A 16,764-nucleotide genomic window follows, 5' to 3' on the forward strand; every position below is an offset into this window, starting at 1 on the left:
ATTCCACAAAGAAAGTGAAAATCCCAGCTGTGATAGCACAAACTAAATGTCAAATTGAGACAGAAGTTGTCCCAGCAGATATCCCTTTGCTTTTAAGCAAAACTTCACTGAAAAGAGCAGGTGCAGTTTTGGACATTGAGAATGACAAAGCCATAATGTTCAAGCAACCTGTGAAACTTGAACTGACATCATCAGGACATTATTGTGTGAACTTGAGGGATAAGAATACTCCAGATGGAAGTGACATCCAAAATGAAAACGACATCCTCATTGTGACAGAAAACATGACAAAACAAGAAAAACAAAAAGTGCTATTGAAACTGCACAAGCAGTTTGGACATGCCTCAGTTGACAGATTGCAAAAACTACTGACCTGCTCAGGTAATACTGATGAGGAGTGCATCACAATCCTGAAGGATATTGTAAAGAACTGTGAGACATGCATCAGATACAGTAAACCAAAGCAAAAGCCAGCAGTAGGTTTACCCATGGCCTCAACCTACAATGAAACTGTAGCTATGGACTTGCATGAGCTAGAGCCAGGGGTGTGGTATCTGCATGCCATTGACCACTTCATGAGATTCAGTGCAGGGAGCATTATTACCACCAAGAAACCCAAAGAAATAGTGAGGCACTTTATTCACTGCTGGATAAGTGTTCATGGTCCTCCACGCAGACTGTTCACTGACAATGGAGGTGAGTTTAATAACGAAGAAATGAGAGACATGGCTGAAAACTTTAACATTGAAGTGAAAACGACTGCAGCTTATAGTCCATGGAGCAATGGTCTCTTAGAAAGGCATAATCAAACCCTCAATGAAATCCTGTTGAAAGTAAAGAGAGACAACAGATGTGATTGGAAGACAGCCTTAGACTGGGCCCTGATGGCAAAAAACTCTATGCACAATGTGCATGGCTACAGTCCCTACCAGCTAGTGTTCGGGCAGAACCCAAATCTGCCGTCAGTTCTCACTGATAAGCCGCCAGCTCTAGAAGGGACTAGCGTGTCTACTTGGATAGCCCAGCACATCTCAGCATTACATGCCACAAGGAGAGCATTCACTGAAGCAGAATGCTCTGAGCGGATCCGAAGAGCCCTTCGTAAACAACTGCGACCCACTGATGAACGATATGAAACAGGGGATAAGGTTTACTACAAACGAGTGGATTCTACAGAGTGGAAAGGTCCAGGTGTGGTCATCGGCCAAGATGGTGTGGTGATATTTGTTCGCCACGGGGGCACTTATGTTCGTGTACATCAATCCAGACTTCGAAAGGTTGATGGCTGTGTGTTGAGAGAAGGAGATGATCAGCTGATAAGAACTGAAAATGCCTCATTACCAGAAACAAGACTCTATGAAAATGACACAGTAAATGAAAGTGAGGAAGAGGCACCCTCAAATGATGAAGATGCTGAGGATAACAATGAGCCCCCTCACACATCAGCACACTCAAATACTACTTGTGAAGGACTCGAGCTGAAAACTGGACAAGTAGTTACATACACAGACAGTGGAAGTGGCCAAGCACAAACTGGAAAAATCCTCAGCCGGGCAGGAAAGTCCACCGGAACATATAAAAACTGGTACAATTTACAGTACACAGAGCCTGAGGAAATTGCTGGCACAACTGGATCAGTGGACTTAGGACAAGTGGACAATCTTCAACTGGGTCCAATTGAGCATGCTGAGTTATGTGCAGACTGCCATGAAGAGAATGTACTGATTGTGAATGATGATGCCTTTATACCTGCCAAACACGCTGAACTCAGTAACTGGAAACAGAACAATGTATTTGAAGAAGTGAGAGATGAGGGTCAGAAATGCATCTCTACAAGGTGGGTGTGCACTCTCAAGGAAACACCTCAGGGGGTTGTACCTAAAGCCAGATTAGTTGCAAGAGGCTTTGAGGAAATGAACACTGAGGAGCTTCCAAAAGACTCACCTACGTGTGCCTCAGAGTCTCTAAAAATGATCATGGCTGTTATATGTCAAAAGAAATGGCAACTAAACTCCATGGACATTAAAGCAGCCTTTTTGCAAGGTAAAGAGTTAACCCGAAATGTCTACATTCGGCCTCCCCAAGAAGCTCAGAGCAAAGGAACTGTGTGGAAGTTGAAGAAGTGTGTTTATGGCCTGGCAGACGCTTCTCTGTACTGGTACAATAGGGTGAAGGACATTATGCAGCAGTCAGGAGGTACTGTGTCAAAAGTGGACCCTGCAGTGTTCTACTGGTTGGATGACTCTTGCAGTGTGATGGGAGTCCTTGCTTGTCATGTGGACGACTTTATCTGGGGGGGTTCAGAAACATTCTCCATGACAGTCATCCCTTACTTGAAAGCTGCTTTTCATATCGGACGTGAAGAACACAACAGCTTCAACTACATTGGAATGGAGGTTCTCTCTGTGGAGGATGAAATACAGGTGCAACAATGGATGTACATAAAAAATCTCCAGCCCATTCCTGTGGACCCCACCAGAGCCACACAGCGAGAGGCCCCCTTAACAGACACTGAATATGATATGCTTAAGTCAAAGATTGGCCAGATATTGTGGGTGGCGAGGCAAAGCAGACCCGACATAATGTGTGACATATCCATCCTAGCGTCCAGTACAAATCACGCCACTGTTCAGACTTTGCATTGTGCAAATAAACTGATCAGAAAACTGAAGTCAGAGGAGGTGACTTTGAGGTTTCAGTACTTGGGAAAAGACAGCTCCTTAAAGCTGGTGGTGTTCAGTGATTCATCCATGGGAAATCTTCCAGATGGAGGCACTCAAGGGGGGCATCTAATCATGCTTATGGGAGAGGCTGGAAGATTCTCGCCTATATGCTGGCAATCAAAGAGGATCAGAAGAATTGTTCGAAGCACTTTAGCTGGAGAGACTTTGGCACTTGGAGATGGCATTGACAGTGCAGTCTTCTTAGCTACACTCTATTCAGAGCTCACCACAGGTGACTGTACACGTAACACTTTGCCTATTGTGTGTGTAACAGACAACCACTCTCTTTTTGATGCTATCAAATCCACCAAATCAGTCACCGAGAAAAGACTCAGACTCGAGATCAGTAGTGTCAAGGAACTCATCAGCTCTGGGACTATTCAGCAGATCATGTGGTCAGCAACTAAGGAGCAACTGGCTGACTGCTTGACCAAGAAGGGGACGTCTGCACTCGTTCTGCTGAGGGCCCTCAGCGAAGGTGTATGGCAGCTTAAAAGCTAAAATGGACCAAACAACAAAGACTTCTTCTCTACTGTTCTACTCTAGTTATTAGGGTTGAAACTTTAAACCTGTTTATATGTTAAGGACATTTAAAAAGAAATATTTCCTTTGCACTGTTTTTCTTTAAAGAGAAAAGGGGAGTTTGTTATGTGCTACTTTGCCCACTGCGCATGTGCAAAATGTTGGAGATGTTCGGCGGGAGGAAGTGCGGTGTCAGTTTTTGTTATTGTTGTGCTGGAGCAGAAGTAAAGTCTTGAAAACGTACAGTTGTTGTCGGAGTTATTGAGCTAACACAACGCTCATTCCAAACAAGTTGGGACGTTGTGTTAAATACAAATAAAACAGAATCGGGGAATGTGATCATTTGTTGTTCCTTTTAGACAAATACTCAATTTAAAACAGTACAAAGACAATTTATTTATTTCATGTTCAACTTCACAGATTATTGTAAATATATGCCTATTCTGCAGCAGCGTGTTTCAAACAAGTTGGGACGGGGCAACAAAAGACTGACAGTTGTTGTGTTGGAACCTTCCACAGGTGAACAGGTTCATCAGTAACAGGTGATAGTATCATCATCAGGTATGAAAGAGGCGTCCTCGAAAGGCTCAGTCGTTCACAAGCAAGGACGGGGCGAGGTCGTCAAACACATGATTGTAGAAATGATTTTACTACATGAGCTCAGGAACAGCAGAACTGAAGTCAGCTCTTTGTAAATGTGTGTGTTGTGTCTTTATTCTACACAGCGTCCCAACTCTTTTAGAATTGGGCTGTAAAGTGTTTTAATATAAAATTCCCTGGTTGTGTTTCACCAGACTGAGTGTCCCTGTTGAGCTGCAGTGGATGGAAACAAAAGGAGTGAATGTTGTGTTAGAAAGCCTGTTGATTTGTGTCACTCAGACTGCTGAAGCCTCAGATTCACTTTTGAGTGTGTGTTGTGTTGCTGTGTAATAAATGTGAGGCTAAAGGAACAAAAATTAAAATGTTGCTTTCAGGGTGTCTGGATCGGGCTGTATGATGACATGAACAGCTGGAGGTGGTCACTGTCAGACACCAGCTTCTACAGAGACGGGGAGACCGAGTTCAGACTGTGGTGGACTGGAGAACCAAACAATCGTAACAGTAGAGAGTACTGCACAGAGATGTATAGTGATGGACGATGGAACGACGATGATTGTGAAAGTTGCCTTACGTCGGTCTGCATGGATGTCAGAGGTGAGAATATTAAGTAGTGAAGTTTAAAACATACCAGTTCAGTTTGTTGAGCTCTCTCTCATTATTTGGGCTGATACAGGATCAGTCAGTCAAACTTTATTTACAGCACCTTCCATCAAAGTTAGTACAATTCAAAGAGCTTTACAGACGACTTACAAGCCAATAAGGCAGCAGTTAATATTGATGATGTGACAGCGATCAGATGAGAATGAGAAACAGAACTTTGTCGGTGATGAATGACTTGTTTGTGTCGAGCAGATAGAAGAGCGTTGTAATCGTCCATCCTGCTGGATTTAAAGACACGCTTCAGTCTCTGAGTCACTCAGACGGAGACGTGGCCGCAATTCAGCTGTTTCAGATCATAAAACTCAGATCTGGCTACACACCCCACATGAAAGTAACTGAGTACATGTACTCTATTACTACAGTACTTTATTTACTGTGTAACTTTATAACTTCACTGGATCTCAGAGGAAAAATGTTGGAATTGACTTCATTTACTCAACGGCTGTAGTTACGTGTTACTGTTCAGATTAATATGTACATTAAAAACATATGAGAAGCTTATAAAATACAACACGTTGTTATATATTGAACTAGTTCCCAACCTTTGTGTTTCTTTCTGCTGGTGACCTCTAACACAAAGCTCTGTCTGCTGGAGCTTCTTGTCATGTTTCACATGTTCATGTGTTGTTAGTTCAACCAGAGAAACATTTCCCCACTAAACTTCTCACATGGTGACGTCCAAAGAAGTCCAATGATCCAATGTTTTATGGAAAAGCAAATATTGGAGGAAAGTTAAAGAAAAGAAAAGCTGAAAACAGATTTGTGTATCAGAAGGTTTTTCTTTTCTTTCCTCTCCCATCAACCATGTGACGACCCCTCAGATGTATCTGGTGACCCTTCAGAGGGCCGTATGTTTGTGTTTCATACATCTGAGAACATATTCACATGTAGGAAACAGAATGTGTGAATCTATTAGATGTAGATTTTAAGGATGTGATTATTAATGTGGAGAGACGGTGAAGAAATACTCAGTAACATTTATTAAGATGATCATGTCTTCCATTTTTATTTTACAAAGTCATTAATTCAGTGGATTTATGATGCTGTGAATTCTGCCACAGACACAACATGGATGGTAAACTGTATGTTATAGTACCTCTGCACAGCACTGTGCTCTGTTTTCAGGGCTGAATGTGACGTTTGTCCTCATCGAGACTTCCATGAACTGGACTGAGGCCCAGAGCTACTGCAGAGAACACCACACAGACCTGGCCAGTGTGAGGAACATGACAGAGAACCAGAAGGTAACGGACCTGGTAGCTGCAGGACAATCAGCCTGGATCGGACTTTTCAGAGACTCCTGGAAGTGGTCGGATGGAAGTAGCTCCTCATTTAGGTTCTGGGCTAAAGATCAACCTAATAACCAAGGTGGGAATCAGGCTTGTGTGGTGGTATACTTGCACAGCGATGGAACATGGAGGGACAATCCCTGTGACCAGAACAGACCGTTCATTTGCTACGGCCCACGTGAGTGTTAACTGTTGATGAACTAGTATACAATTTGGATTTTGGTTTAATTTCACATCAAATCAGTGATAATGTAACAAAGCCAACACAAAACATAAAGTTATGGACAGAAAATAAAATGTAATCACTCCTGATGTTTATCATTGACATGAAATTATTAGTAAAGTTATCAAACAGACGCCACAGATGGAGAATAGAAGCACAGTTTCACTGTCAGTGTTCAAACTGATGAATGTCAATATTCACTTGAACAGATGTTTTGTAGTTGTAGAATGACACAACAGACTGAATGCAGTGATGTAACAGTATGAACGTACTGTGTGTTTGAATACAGCTGCAGTTCAGACAACAAGCAGCAGCAGCACATCCAGCACAACGCAGCCTGACGCCGGTGAGTTCTGTTACAGTTTTTTTCCAAGTGCTAAAACACAATTTTGCAAACTAAGCTGGTTTGATCAAAAATACTTAACACAATTCACAAAATCACACAGCCAAACTGCAAAATCCCTCATATATCCTGCAAAATGAAGCACTGCAACCAAAACTACATATATCATTATCAAAATCAAACTTTTGCACCAGATGGCACACACTTCATCCATATTACCAGATTTTTGTCTAACCAACTACACACTATTGGGCATAATGAAAAGCACTCTCATCTTGACTCTCATCTCAGTCTCATTTCTTATATAGCATGATGTGACCATGATAGATACTTTATTATACATTCATACTGTCTTGTAATTCTGCTTGATTTTTCTCTCAAAATGCATCAGATTGATGCTTTTTTATATGAAATATTCAAAATTTGTGTTGACAACAGGTGTCACCCAACTCGGTGTGTTTACATGACACTTAAGAAAACCGAATTACTGTGTTAGTCTGACTATGATCGGATTTTTAAGATGCATGTATACACCTTAGTCTGAATAAAATCGGACCGGATTGGATTTCTTATAGTCGGATTAAAACACCCAGATTATTTGATTGATAGTCACATTACTCCTGCATGTATACGATCTATCAGATCAGATCGGACACCATTGTGCATCTAGTTTGTGTAATTATCATGTGCACCATATATGAAGTATACAAAGATGTAGCTTCGTCTCGCTCTTCGTACGCCATCTTTCTTGAATGTCGAGGCAGTTTGTTGTTGCTGGTGACGTAAAGAGGTCAGCCGGAGGTGTTTCTGTTACCACTAGTTGAAATGGGTACAGCGCCACCTAGCGTACCGGGTATGACATGCTCCGGACAATAATCCGATTTTCTCACCGGCATGTATACTCGGACAGTTGCAGTTGTCTGATTGAGTAGCAGAGTCGAACTATGGCTGTAATCTGACTAAGATGTGCATGTAAACGTACTGAGTGATACACTATGACATGGGGTGTACCACATGGTGTGAAAGAAAGGTTGGTTACATACCTGTACTCCAGTCTAAATGTCCAGATTACAGAGGCGACAGTAAAACGGCTCAAGTTGGGCTGCACTCTGTCCAGCCTCTCACAGTGTCAGCCAATGATTGATGACATGATCAACTCAGGTTGCTCTGATTGAAAGTTGTTGTCTTCTTTGGCCATGACCTCCTCTACCAGCTCTACCTCTCACTCTTCCTCCCCCTCTCATTCTCACCCTCCCTCTTCCTCTTCCTCTTCCTCTCTCTACAACGTCTTCCATTGTTGATGGAAAAAAGGTGCTCACCTGTGGTCTTTTAGTGCTTACTTCCTGATTGTGGAAACAATTAACAATTATTTGGCCAGGTGGCACATATAGTGGCCAATTAGCTCATGTAGTGTCATTTTGAATGGCAGTGTTTTGAAATGACAAACATGTGACTTTATGTCAGATTGTTGTGTCTTATGCAGAGAATCATGTTGAGTGCTTTTAAACAGTGACATTTTGAATTGTAAAATGTGTGTAAAGCAGAAAATGTGTGTAAAGTTTTGGAGACTTGAGCAGAGGTTTTAATCTCTGTGTGACAGTTTAAATATTTGTGCTATGCATTTAATTTTAGTGTGTAAGCAATTAAAATGCTTAATGCTTTGTCTACATTACATACATAATGAGATAGTTTACTTCAGCTGCAATCAGAAATCAAACTCCTCATCTTGCTTACGGCACCAAAATGGCGAGAGCCATCCTGACACAGATGGAGGATAGAAGCACAGTTTCACTGTCAGTGTTCAAACTGATGAATGTCAATATTCACTTGAACAGATGTTTTGTAGTTGTAGAATGACACAACAGACTGAATGCAGTGATGTAACAGTGTGAACGTACTGTGTGTTTGAATACAGCTGCAGTTCAGACAACAAGCAGCAGCAGCACCACATCCAGCACAACGCAGCCTGACGCCGGTGAGTTCTGTTAAGTGTATGTCACCGTGGGCTTTGTCTGCATTACACACATAATGACATATTTTACTTCAGATGGAGGATAGAAGCACAGTTTCACTGTCAGTGTTCAAACTGATGAATGTCAATATTCATATGAAGAGGCTGAAATAACTATTAGGTCACAGATGCACTGAACTGGAAGACAGATTCATTTGCTTCTGTTATAACAAATGATAATAAATTAAATAAAAATAGATATAAATCATCATCATTTCCTGTTTCAACAAAATGCCTCCACATTGGCACTGCCTTCACATTTAACAAAATGAAATTTGACAAATTAAACAATGAATCTTATTACACAGTTAACACAGTCAACTTAAATCACAATTAAACTATTGCACAGTCTCCACATTAGAATCAGAGTGATATATACTGAAGCAGCCTCGTAGTTGTATCAACGTCTGCATGTAGTCAAGAACTGACTGTCAAATCAAATAAAGAAAGAACATTTAAAAAACATTTCAACAATATTTATTGTCAGTTAACATTTAATTATACAGATCTAAAATACTGTACACACATATTATTTTCTTGTCTCTTTAAGGAAAAGAAGGGCTGCATTTAAAAATAAAATGGTGAAAATAAATGAAATGGCTTTTTAGAAATTGTGCGTCTTAAAATAAAGTACTTAATTTTTCATAAATAAAGTTTTGGTTTCTGTTTCCCCTCGAGTAAGTGTTCAGCTACTGCACTCGTGCACTCCTGGACAATCCCTCCGTCAGTAAACAGCTTTTTGTATTGACCAAAAATCCATCGACTCCGGGGAAACATTCATCAGCTTTCAGAGAGCAACATGTGGAGTTGTGTTTCTCTGTCTCCAGCTCGCCTGTCTCTGTAGCCCCTTTCACACAGAGAAGCCGCATTATCTCTGCAGCGGTGGTTCGCCAATTCTCCACCGTTGGTCGTTCACACAGAGCGAATCATCTCCGCCTTAAAGACGAACCGCTGTGTAATCCACACAGAAAGCCGGTGCTGCGCCTCCTACAGAGACGTGACGGTACTCGTCATGATGACGTCGGTGTTTCCCAGGTGTCCTCCTGTCAATCTAAACTCACGGATGGTTTATAATCATATGGATGCTGTTATAATGTGTCGTGATTGAGATCCTGACCCACCAAACTTCCTAGAAAGTGACAAAGTTACGTTTTTCGCTCTAAATTAGATAATTAAGTAATCACAATCAGTAAACTGGCCGCTGTCTGACTCTGTCACTGGCTGGGACGGAGGCTGTTTTCTGGGGGAAAGTTCGCTGAAGTCTCGGACCGGAGGGCTGACCGTCACCGTGACAACAGTAACAACAACAACACAACAGTGAAGGAGACAAACACATGTGAGTTGAAGTTTTTTTCCAGGACAGACGCTGTTTATTAGGCAGAGAATTGGGACAGGATCCCTGCATCCAGACGGCAGTGTGAATGGGGCTACAGTCTTCTCTCCCTGTATCGCTCACTCGTCTTTCCATCTGTCACTCGCTTCTCACCTCTTTCATCTGTCTGTATTCAGAGTCGCAATGTTTATCGCCTGGAATGCACAGATTTGATTGGCTGAGTAGCATCACGTGAGACGGCTTAACTCACATGCAGTTGGTCAGTGGATTTCCTGATCCGCTGAAACGGCGGCGCAACGTAAGGCCTAATGTAGGGACGTGGTATCGGTGAACGAGTACGAGTATACGAGCACAGTATCGGCCCGATACCCAATATTTGGTAAAATTGGAAGTTTTAATCAGATAAATGGACTTAAGGTTTCGGCAGTAAAAGTTCCCCTGACTCAGTGTTTCCCATTAATTACTTAGACTGTGGCGGCCCTCCATGGTCTAATTTGTCTCGCCACAGTCTCAGAGTGAGTGAAAAAAATCTGTAAATTGTGTTTTGTGCTGCAGCTTCAGCAAAGCATCTGTCACTGCCGGTCAGTCAGCTCTGCTGCCCCCCCCCCCCGCCGTACGTGGCACTCATACACACTTTCATTACTTACTTTCGTTTTAAAAATTGCGTCTGTCCAATTTTGCTTCGGGTGCGGGTCAGGCATCGGCTCGGGTGCAGAATGTAATTTGTGATACTGTCAGAAAACGGGTCAGATGCGGTTTTAAGTATGGCGGATACAGCCGGGTGCGGGTTTGCAAAATAAGACCCGTGCAGGACTCTGTCCTACAGCCGGCAAAGTGTAAATATGCGAACTGCTCCAAAAATGAAAGTGAAAGTTAAAACAATTGCGCCTGCAGCAGTGAGTGACCCAGCTGTCTGTGTATCGTTGGCATGAGTGGAATGTAGGGAGAGTTCTATAAATGTGTATTTTAGATGTTTTCTTTCCACTAGTCTGAAAGAAAACATGTTATGGAAGCAAAATAGCCCAAAATGTTTTTGCCTGCCATGTCTCCCCTTAAGGCTGCAACTAATGATGAATTGATGATGTACCCTCTGAATCCATTTCATTTTTTATCACAATTTAGCTTACAGTTTAATTATTTATTAGAAAATAAACTAGAAAATAAACTAATTCAACACAGGTAACCACTTTTGCTTTATTTCTTTGATGGCTCAGATTTATGCTCGAGTTGATTTTGTGTTTTCACCATTCGTATCTATACAACCAATGTGTTTGTGATTAAATTGTGTACAAGAGCACACAGTTCTTCATAGATCTAGTCTCTTAATTTTGCTTTCAAAGTGCACCAGATTGATGCATTTAACTTTAAAATGTTTAAAAAATTCTACCGGGGGAGCACGCCCCCGGAACCCCCGAGAGGGTCCGACCTCCATCCACCACAGTCTCACAAAATCCTGTGGGAAACACTGCCTGACTGTTTGTAAAAGCAGCACGTCACTGCTGGATCTGCTCCAGGTGGACACACTCTGAACTACTTTACATAGTGAGATAGTTTAATGCAGTCTGAGGGGTCATCACATGATGAATGGGAGAGGAATGGATTTGTTGTGAAGTATTTGAAAATTTGTTGTAAGAATGAAACGATGGGAGACGTTTAGAGGGAAAAAGACTCTAAACAACTAAAGTACAGAATTTCTGTTTAAAAGTAGCCCAAAGGGTTGGGAACACCTGGTTTAATATATAATGATGTATTGTTGTGTTCTGTATTTAGGTTTTTCATGCTTTAATGTAAAATGTTGATATAAAAAACAATTAAATGTAATTTAGATGTTCATCTGAACACACAGAAATCTGATGTTTCTACAGTCTCACGTTGTTGTTCTGTTGTCACTGCAGGGCTGAGTGCCGTCTCATCACAGGTCCGTCGTCAGTTCCATTTTGTTTATGACCGGAAGAACATGACTGAAGCTCAGAAGTACTGCAGAGAAAACTACACTGACCTGGCAACTATAGACAACATGGAGGACATGAAGATGCTGAATGACACAGTAGATACAAGCAAAGCTTTTGATGTGAGTTCATTGATGTCTTTCTTTAATCTCAAAGCCATTTTCAACAATCATGTAAATGACACGCAGGTTGAAAGTTTTGCACTTCCACATTGGTGTAAAGTCAGTAGATACATTTGAAGTAACATTTTGAGGTTCTGTACTTGTACTTGAGTATTTTCATGTAATGCCACTCTGTACTTCTACTCCACTACTTCTCAGAAGGACATTGTAAGCAGCACTTTAATCTTGACTGATGAAGGTGCAGCTTGAATTTAAACTACTCCTACCTCTACCTCGATATATGGTTACAACGCTCATTCCAAACAAGTTGGGACGTTGTGTTAAATTCAAATAAAACAGAATCGGGGAATGTGATCATTTGTTGTTCCTTTTAGACAAAAACCCAATTTAAAACAGTACAAAGACAATTTATTTATTTCATGTTCAACTTCACTGATTATTGTAAATATATGCCTATTCTGCAGCACCGCGTTTCAAACAAGTTGGGACGGGCAACAAAAGACTGACAGTTGTTGTGTTGGAACCTTCCACAGGTGAACAGGTTCATCAGTAACAGGTGATAGTATCATCATCAGGTATGAAAGAGGCGTCCTCGAAAGGCTCAGTCGTTCACAAGCGAGGACGGGGCGAGGTCGTCAAACACATGATTGTAGAAATGATTTTACTACCTGAGCTCAGGAACAGCAGAACTGAAGTCAGCTCTTTGTAAATGTTTGTGTTGTGTCTTTATTCTACACAGCGTCCCAACTCTTTTAGAATCGGGCTGTAAAGTGTCTTAATATAAAATTCCCTGGTTGTGTTTCACCAGACTGAGTGTCCCTGTTGAGCTGCAGTGGATGGAAACAAAAGGAGTGAATGTTGTGTTAGAAAGCCTGTTGATTTGTGTCACTCAGACTGCTGAAGCCTCAGATTCACTTTTGAGTGTATGTTGTGTTGCTGTGTAATAAATGTGAGGCTAAAGGAACAAAAATTAAAATGTTGCTTTCAGTTATTCTGGATCGGGCTGTATGATGACGTGAACAGCTGGAGGTGGTCACTGTCAGACACCATCTTCTACAGAGACGGGGAGAACGAGTTCAGACTGTGGAAGACTGGACAACCAGACAACCGTAACAGTAGAGAGCACTGCACAGCGATGGATAGTGATGGACGATGGTACGACTGGGATTGTGAAGTTCTCCATTGGTCGGTCTGCATGGATGTCAGAGGTGAGAATGTTAAGTAGTGATATTTAAAACATACCAGCTCAGTTTGTTGAGCTCTCTCTCATTATTTGGGCTGATACAGGATCAGTCAGTCAAACTTTATTTACAGCACCTTCCATCAAAGTTAGTACAATTCAAAGAGCTTTACAGACGACTTACAAGCCAATAAAGCAGCAGTTAATATTGATGATGTGACAGCGATCAGATGAGAATGAGAAACAGAACTTTGTCGGTGATGAATGACTTGTTTGTGTCGAGCAGATAGAAGAGCGTTGTAATCGTCCATCCTGCTGGATTTAAAGACACGCTTCAGTCTCTGAGTCACTCAGACGGAGACGTGGCCGCAATTCAGCTGTTTCAGATCATAAAACTCAGATCTGGATACACACCCCACATGAAAGTAACTGAGTACATGTACTCTGTTACTACAGTACTTTATTTACTATGTAACTTTATAACTCCACTGGATCTCAGAGGAAGAATGATGTTTTTGAATTGACTTCATTTACTCAACAGCTGTAGTTACGTGTTACTGTTCAGATTAATATGTACATTAAAAACATATGAGAAGCTTATAAAATACAACACGTTGTTATATATTGAACTAGTTCCCAACCTTTGTGTTTCTTTCTGCTGGTGACCTCTAACACAAAGCTCTGTCTGCTGGAGCTTCTTGTCATGTTTCACATGTTCATGTGTTGTTAGTTCCACCAGAGAAACATTTCCCCACTAAACTTCTCACATGGTGACGTCCAAAGAAGTCCAATGATCCAATGTTTTATGGAAAAGCAAATATTGGAGGAAAGTTAAAGAAAAGCAAAGCTGAAAACAGATTTGTGTATCAGAAGGTTTTTCTTTTCTTTCCTCTCCCATCAACCATGTGACGACCCCTCAGATGTATCTGGTGACCCTTCAGAGGGCCGTATGTTTGTGTTTCATACATCTGAGAACATATTCACATGTAGGAAACAGAATGTGTGAATCTATTAGATGTAGATTTTAAGGATGTGATTATTAATGTGGAGAGACGGTGAAGAAATACTCAGTAACATTTATTAAGATGATCATGTCTTCCATTCTTATTTTACAAAGTCATTAATTCAGTGGATTTATAATGCTGTGAATTCTGCCACAGACACCACATGGATGGTAAACTGTATGTTATAGTACCTCTGCACAGCACTGTGCTCTGTTTTCAGGGCTGAATGTGACGTTTGTCCTCATCAAGACTCTCATGAACTGGACTGAGGCCCAGAGCTACTGCAGAGAACACCACACAGACCTGGCCAGTGTGAGGAACACGGCAGAGAGCCAGAAGATAAAGGACCTGGTACCTGCAGGATATATAGCCTGGATCGGACTTTTCAGAGACTCCTGGAAGTGGTCAGATGGAAGTAGCTCCACATTTAAGGACTGGGCTCCAGATGAACCTAATGGTGGGAATCAGGCTTGTGTGGTGGTATACTTGCGCAGCGATGGAACATGGAGGGACTCTGCCTGTGACCAGAACAGACCGTTTGTTTGCTACGGACCACGTGAGTGTTAACTGTTGATGAACTAGTATTTATATTTGGAGTTTGGTTTAATTTAGCATGAAATCAGTGATAATGTAACAAAAACAACACAAAACATAAAGTTATGGACAGAAAATAAAATGTAAACACTCCTGATGTTTATCATTGATATGAAGTTATCAAACAGATGCCACAGATGGAGGATAGAAGCACAGTTTCACTGTCAGTGTTCAAACTGATGAATGTCAATATTCACTTGAACAGATGTTTTGTAGTTGTAGAACGACACAACAGACTGAATGCAGTGATGTAACAGTATGAACGTACTGTGTGTTTGAATACAGCTGCAGTTCAGACAACAAGCAGCAGCAGCACCACATCCAGCACAACGCAGCCTGACGCCGGTGAGTTCTGTTAAGTGTATGTTACCGTGGGCTTTGTCTGCATTACATACATAATGACATATTTTACTTCAGCTGCAGTAAAATATATCCAACTCCTCATCTTGCTTAGGGCACAAAAATGGTGAGAGCCATCCTGACACAGATGGAGGATAGAAGCACAGTTTCACTGTCAGTGTTCAAACTGATGAATGTCAATATTCATCAAATCAAATCAAATCAAATCAAATCAACCTTTATTTATAGGGCGCTTTTCATACAGAAAGTATCACAAAGTGCCTTACAGCAGAAAAAGAGAAACAGCAAATAAAATCAGGAGAAGGAGATGTTCATTCATATGAACATATTTTCTTCACAGTCCCTATGACCACAAAGCAAGTGATCAAAGTGCGTCTGGAGAGAAAGGACTCCTCTCTGGATCTCAACGACCCTGCTGTGATGGAACAAATGTTGAAGGAGGTAAATCATGTTGGACCTTTCTAATTTTATACACAAACAGAACAAATTCAAATAAAATCAGACTTTATTGATACCCCGAGGGAAAACCCAGCAGAACAAGAAACAGTGTGAAGAGGCAGGAAACAGATCAACATGACATGAGCTGAGCATCGTGTAGGAAGCTGTGCACGTACATATGTGCAGGATTAAAGAGTGTCGTCGTGCCACTCTGCAGGCCGACTGAGGCAGAACTGTGACTCGTTCAGAGTCGACGCTCAGCACAAACTTTACTATCAGTTTTAGAAAAGCCAGAGCCTTTACAACAGAAGAGAGAGGAGGAGAAAGTCAGAAAGGACAACAGGCCAACAGGTCGACGCCATCTTAGGGAACTAAACATGTCAATGTATAAATGTGATGCAGAGCTCCTAAAATAGAGGAAGATATAAAGAAGAATGCAGAATGTAATATCTCTATGTGAGTGATGATGCTGAGGAGTTTTTATCAGGTCCAACAGAGGCTGAAGGACCAGGGGGTGAAAGGAGACGTCAAACTGAGCTGGAGGAAGCAGGCAGATGGAAAGGTCTTCCACAAGGAGGAGGAGGAGACAAAGAAGAAGAAGAAGACCCGTCGCAAGAGGGACGAGATTTAAAGGGGCACTACGTAGTTTTGGAGAAGAAATTCAAACTCATAATTTTAATGTTTACAATATTAATGAGGTAATAATACAAACTCAGAAATATTAATCTTTTCCATCAGTGAATCAACGAGCTGTTCTCAGAGGAGAAGAAGGTCCCAGAACACTGTTTGAAGCTAGAGAGGTGGCAGGGTCCGCCACATATAAACAGAGTAAAACAGTATAAACTGTGTTTTCCTTTAAGGTCAGTTTGTTTATTCAGTTTATTCAGTCATGAAAACAAAGAGAGTTTGTTTGTTTAGTTTGTTGAGGCAGAAAAAAAATCAGCCAATGAAGATCTTTCTCTGCTCATTAACATTTCTTCACCAAAACTACAGAATGCTCCTTTAATGTTGAATTTCTGTGATTGTTCCTCAAAGTCCTCATGTAATGTGTCAGAATAGACCTGCAACATGTGGATGAATTGATCAGTCACATGAACTATTTTGATCTTCAGTTAATCCTTTTAGTTATTTGTCAGCTAAACAAACCAAATATTCTCTGGTTCTAGCTTCTTAAATGTGACCATCTGATGTTTTCTTTTCATATATGATCATAAACTTCATATCTTTGTGTTTCAGACCGTTGGTCCATTATAACAAGACATTTAAAGTGATCTCATTGGGCTGTGGGAACTTATAACAGACTTTATTTACTCTATGAAATACTGTAATTAGATAAAATACTGTGTGATCAGATAAAATACTGTGTGATCAGATAAAATACTGTGATGAGATAAAATACTGTGTGATCAGATA

General features: G+C 41.2%; 1 protein-coding gene across 1 annotated transcript in view; it reads left to right on the plus strand.

Annotated features, from left to right (window-relative positions):
* Positions 1–16,043, plus strand: part of LOC115585697 (uncharacterized) — a 510,933-nt gene extending 494,890 nt beyond the window's left edge. Inside the window, exons 40-49 of the mRNA XM_030424272.1 lie at positions 4,220–4,439; positions 5,631–5,972; positions 6,307–6,363; positions 8,276–8,335; positions 11,600–11,775; positions 12,764–12,983; positions 14,180–14,515; positions 14,839–14,898; positions 15,254–15,354; positions 15,839–16,043. Of these exons, the coding sequence (XP_030280132.1) occupies positions 4,220–4,439; positions 5,631–5,972; positions 6,307–6,363; positions 8,276–8,335; positions 11,600–11,775; positions 12,764–12,983; positions 14,180–14,515; positions 14,839–14,898; positions 15,254–15,354; positions 15,839–15,982 (1,716 nt within the window). The 3' untranslated portion in view covers positions 15,983–16,043. The remainder of the gene's footprint in view (positions 1–4,219; positions 4,440–5,630; positions 5,973–6,306; positions 6,364–8,275; positions 8,336–11,599; positions 11,776–12,763; positions 12,984–14,179; positions 14,516–14,838; positions 14,899–15,253; positions 15,355–15,838) is intronic.
* The last annotated feature ends 721 nt before the right edge of the window (positions 16,044–16,764 follow it).

The sequence above is a fragment of the Sparus aurata genome, chromosome 7 (genome assembly GCF_900880675.1).
Source record: "Sparus aurata chromosome 7, fSpaAur1.1, whole genome shotgun sequence".
Taxonomy (NCBI): Eukaryota; Metazoa; Chordata; class Actinopteri; order Spariformes; family Sparidae; genus Sparus; species Sparus aurata.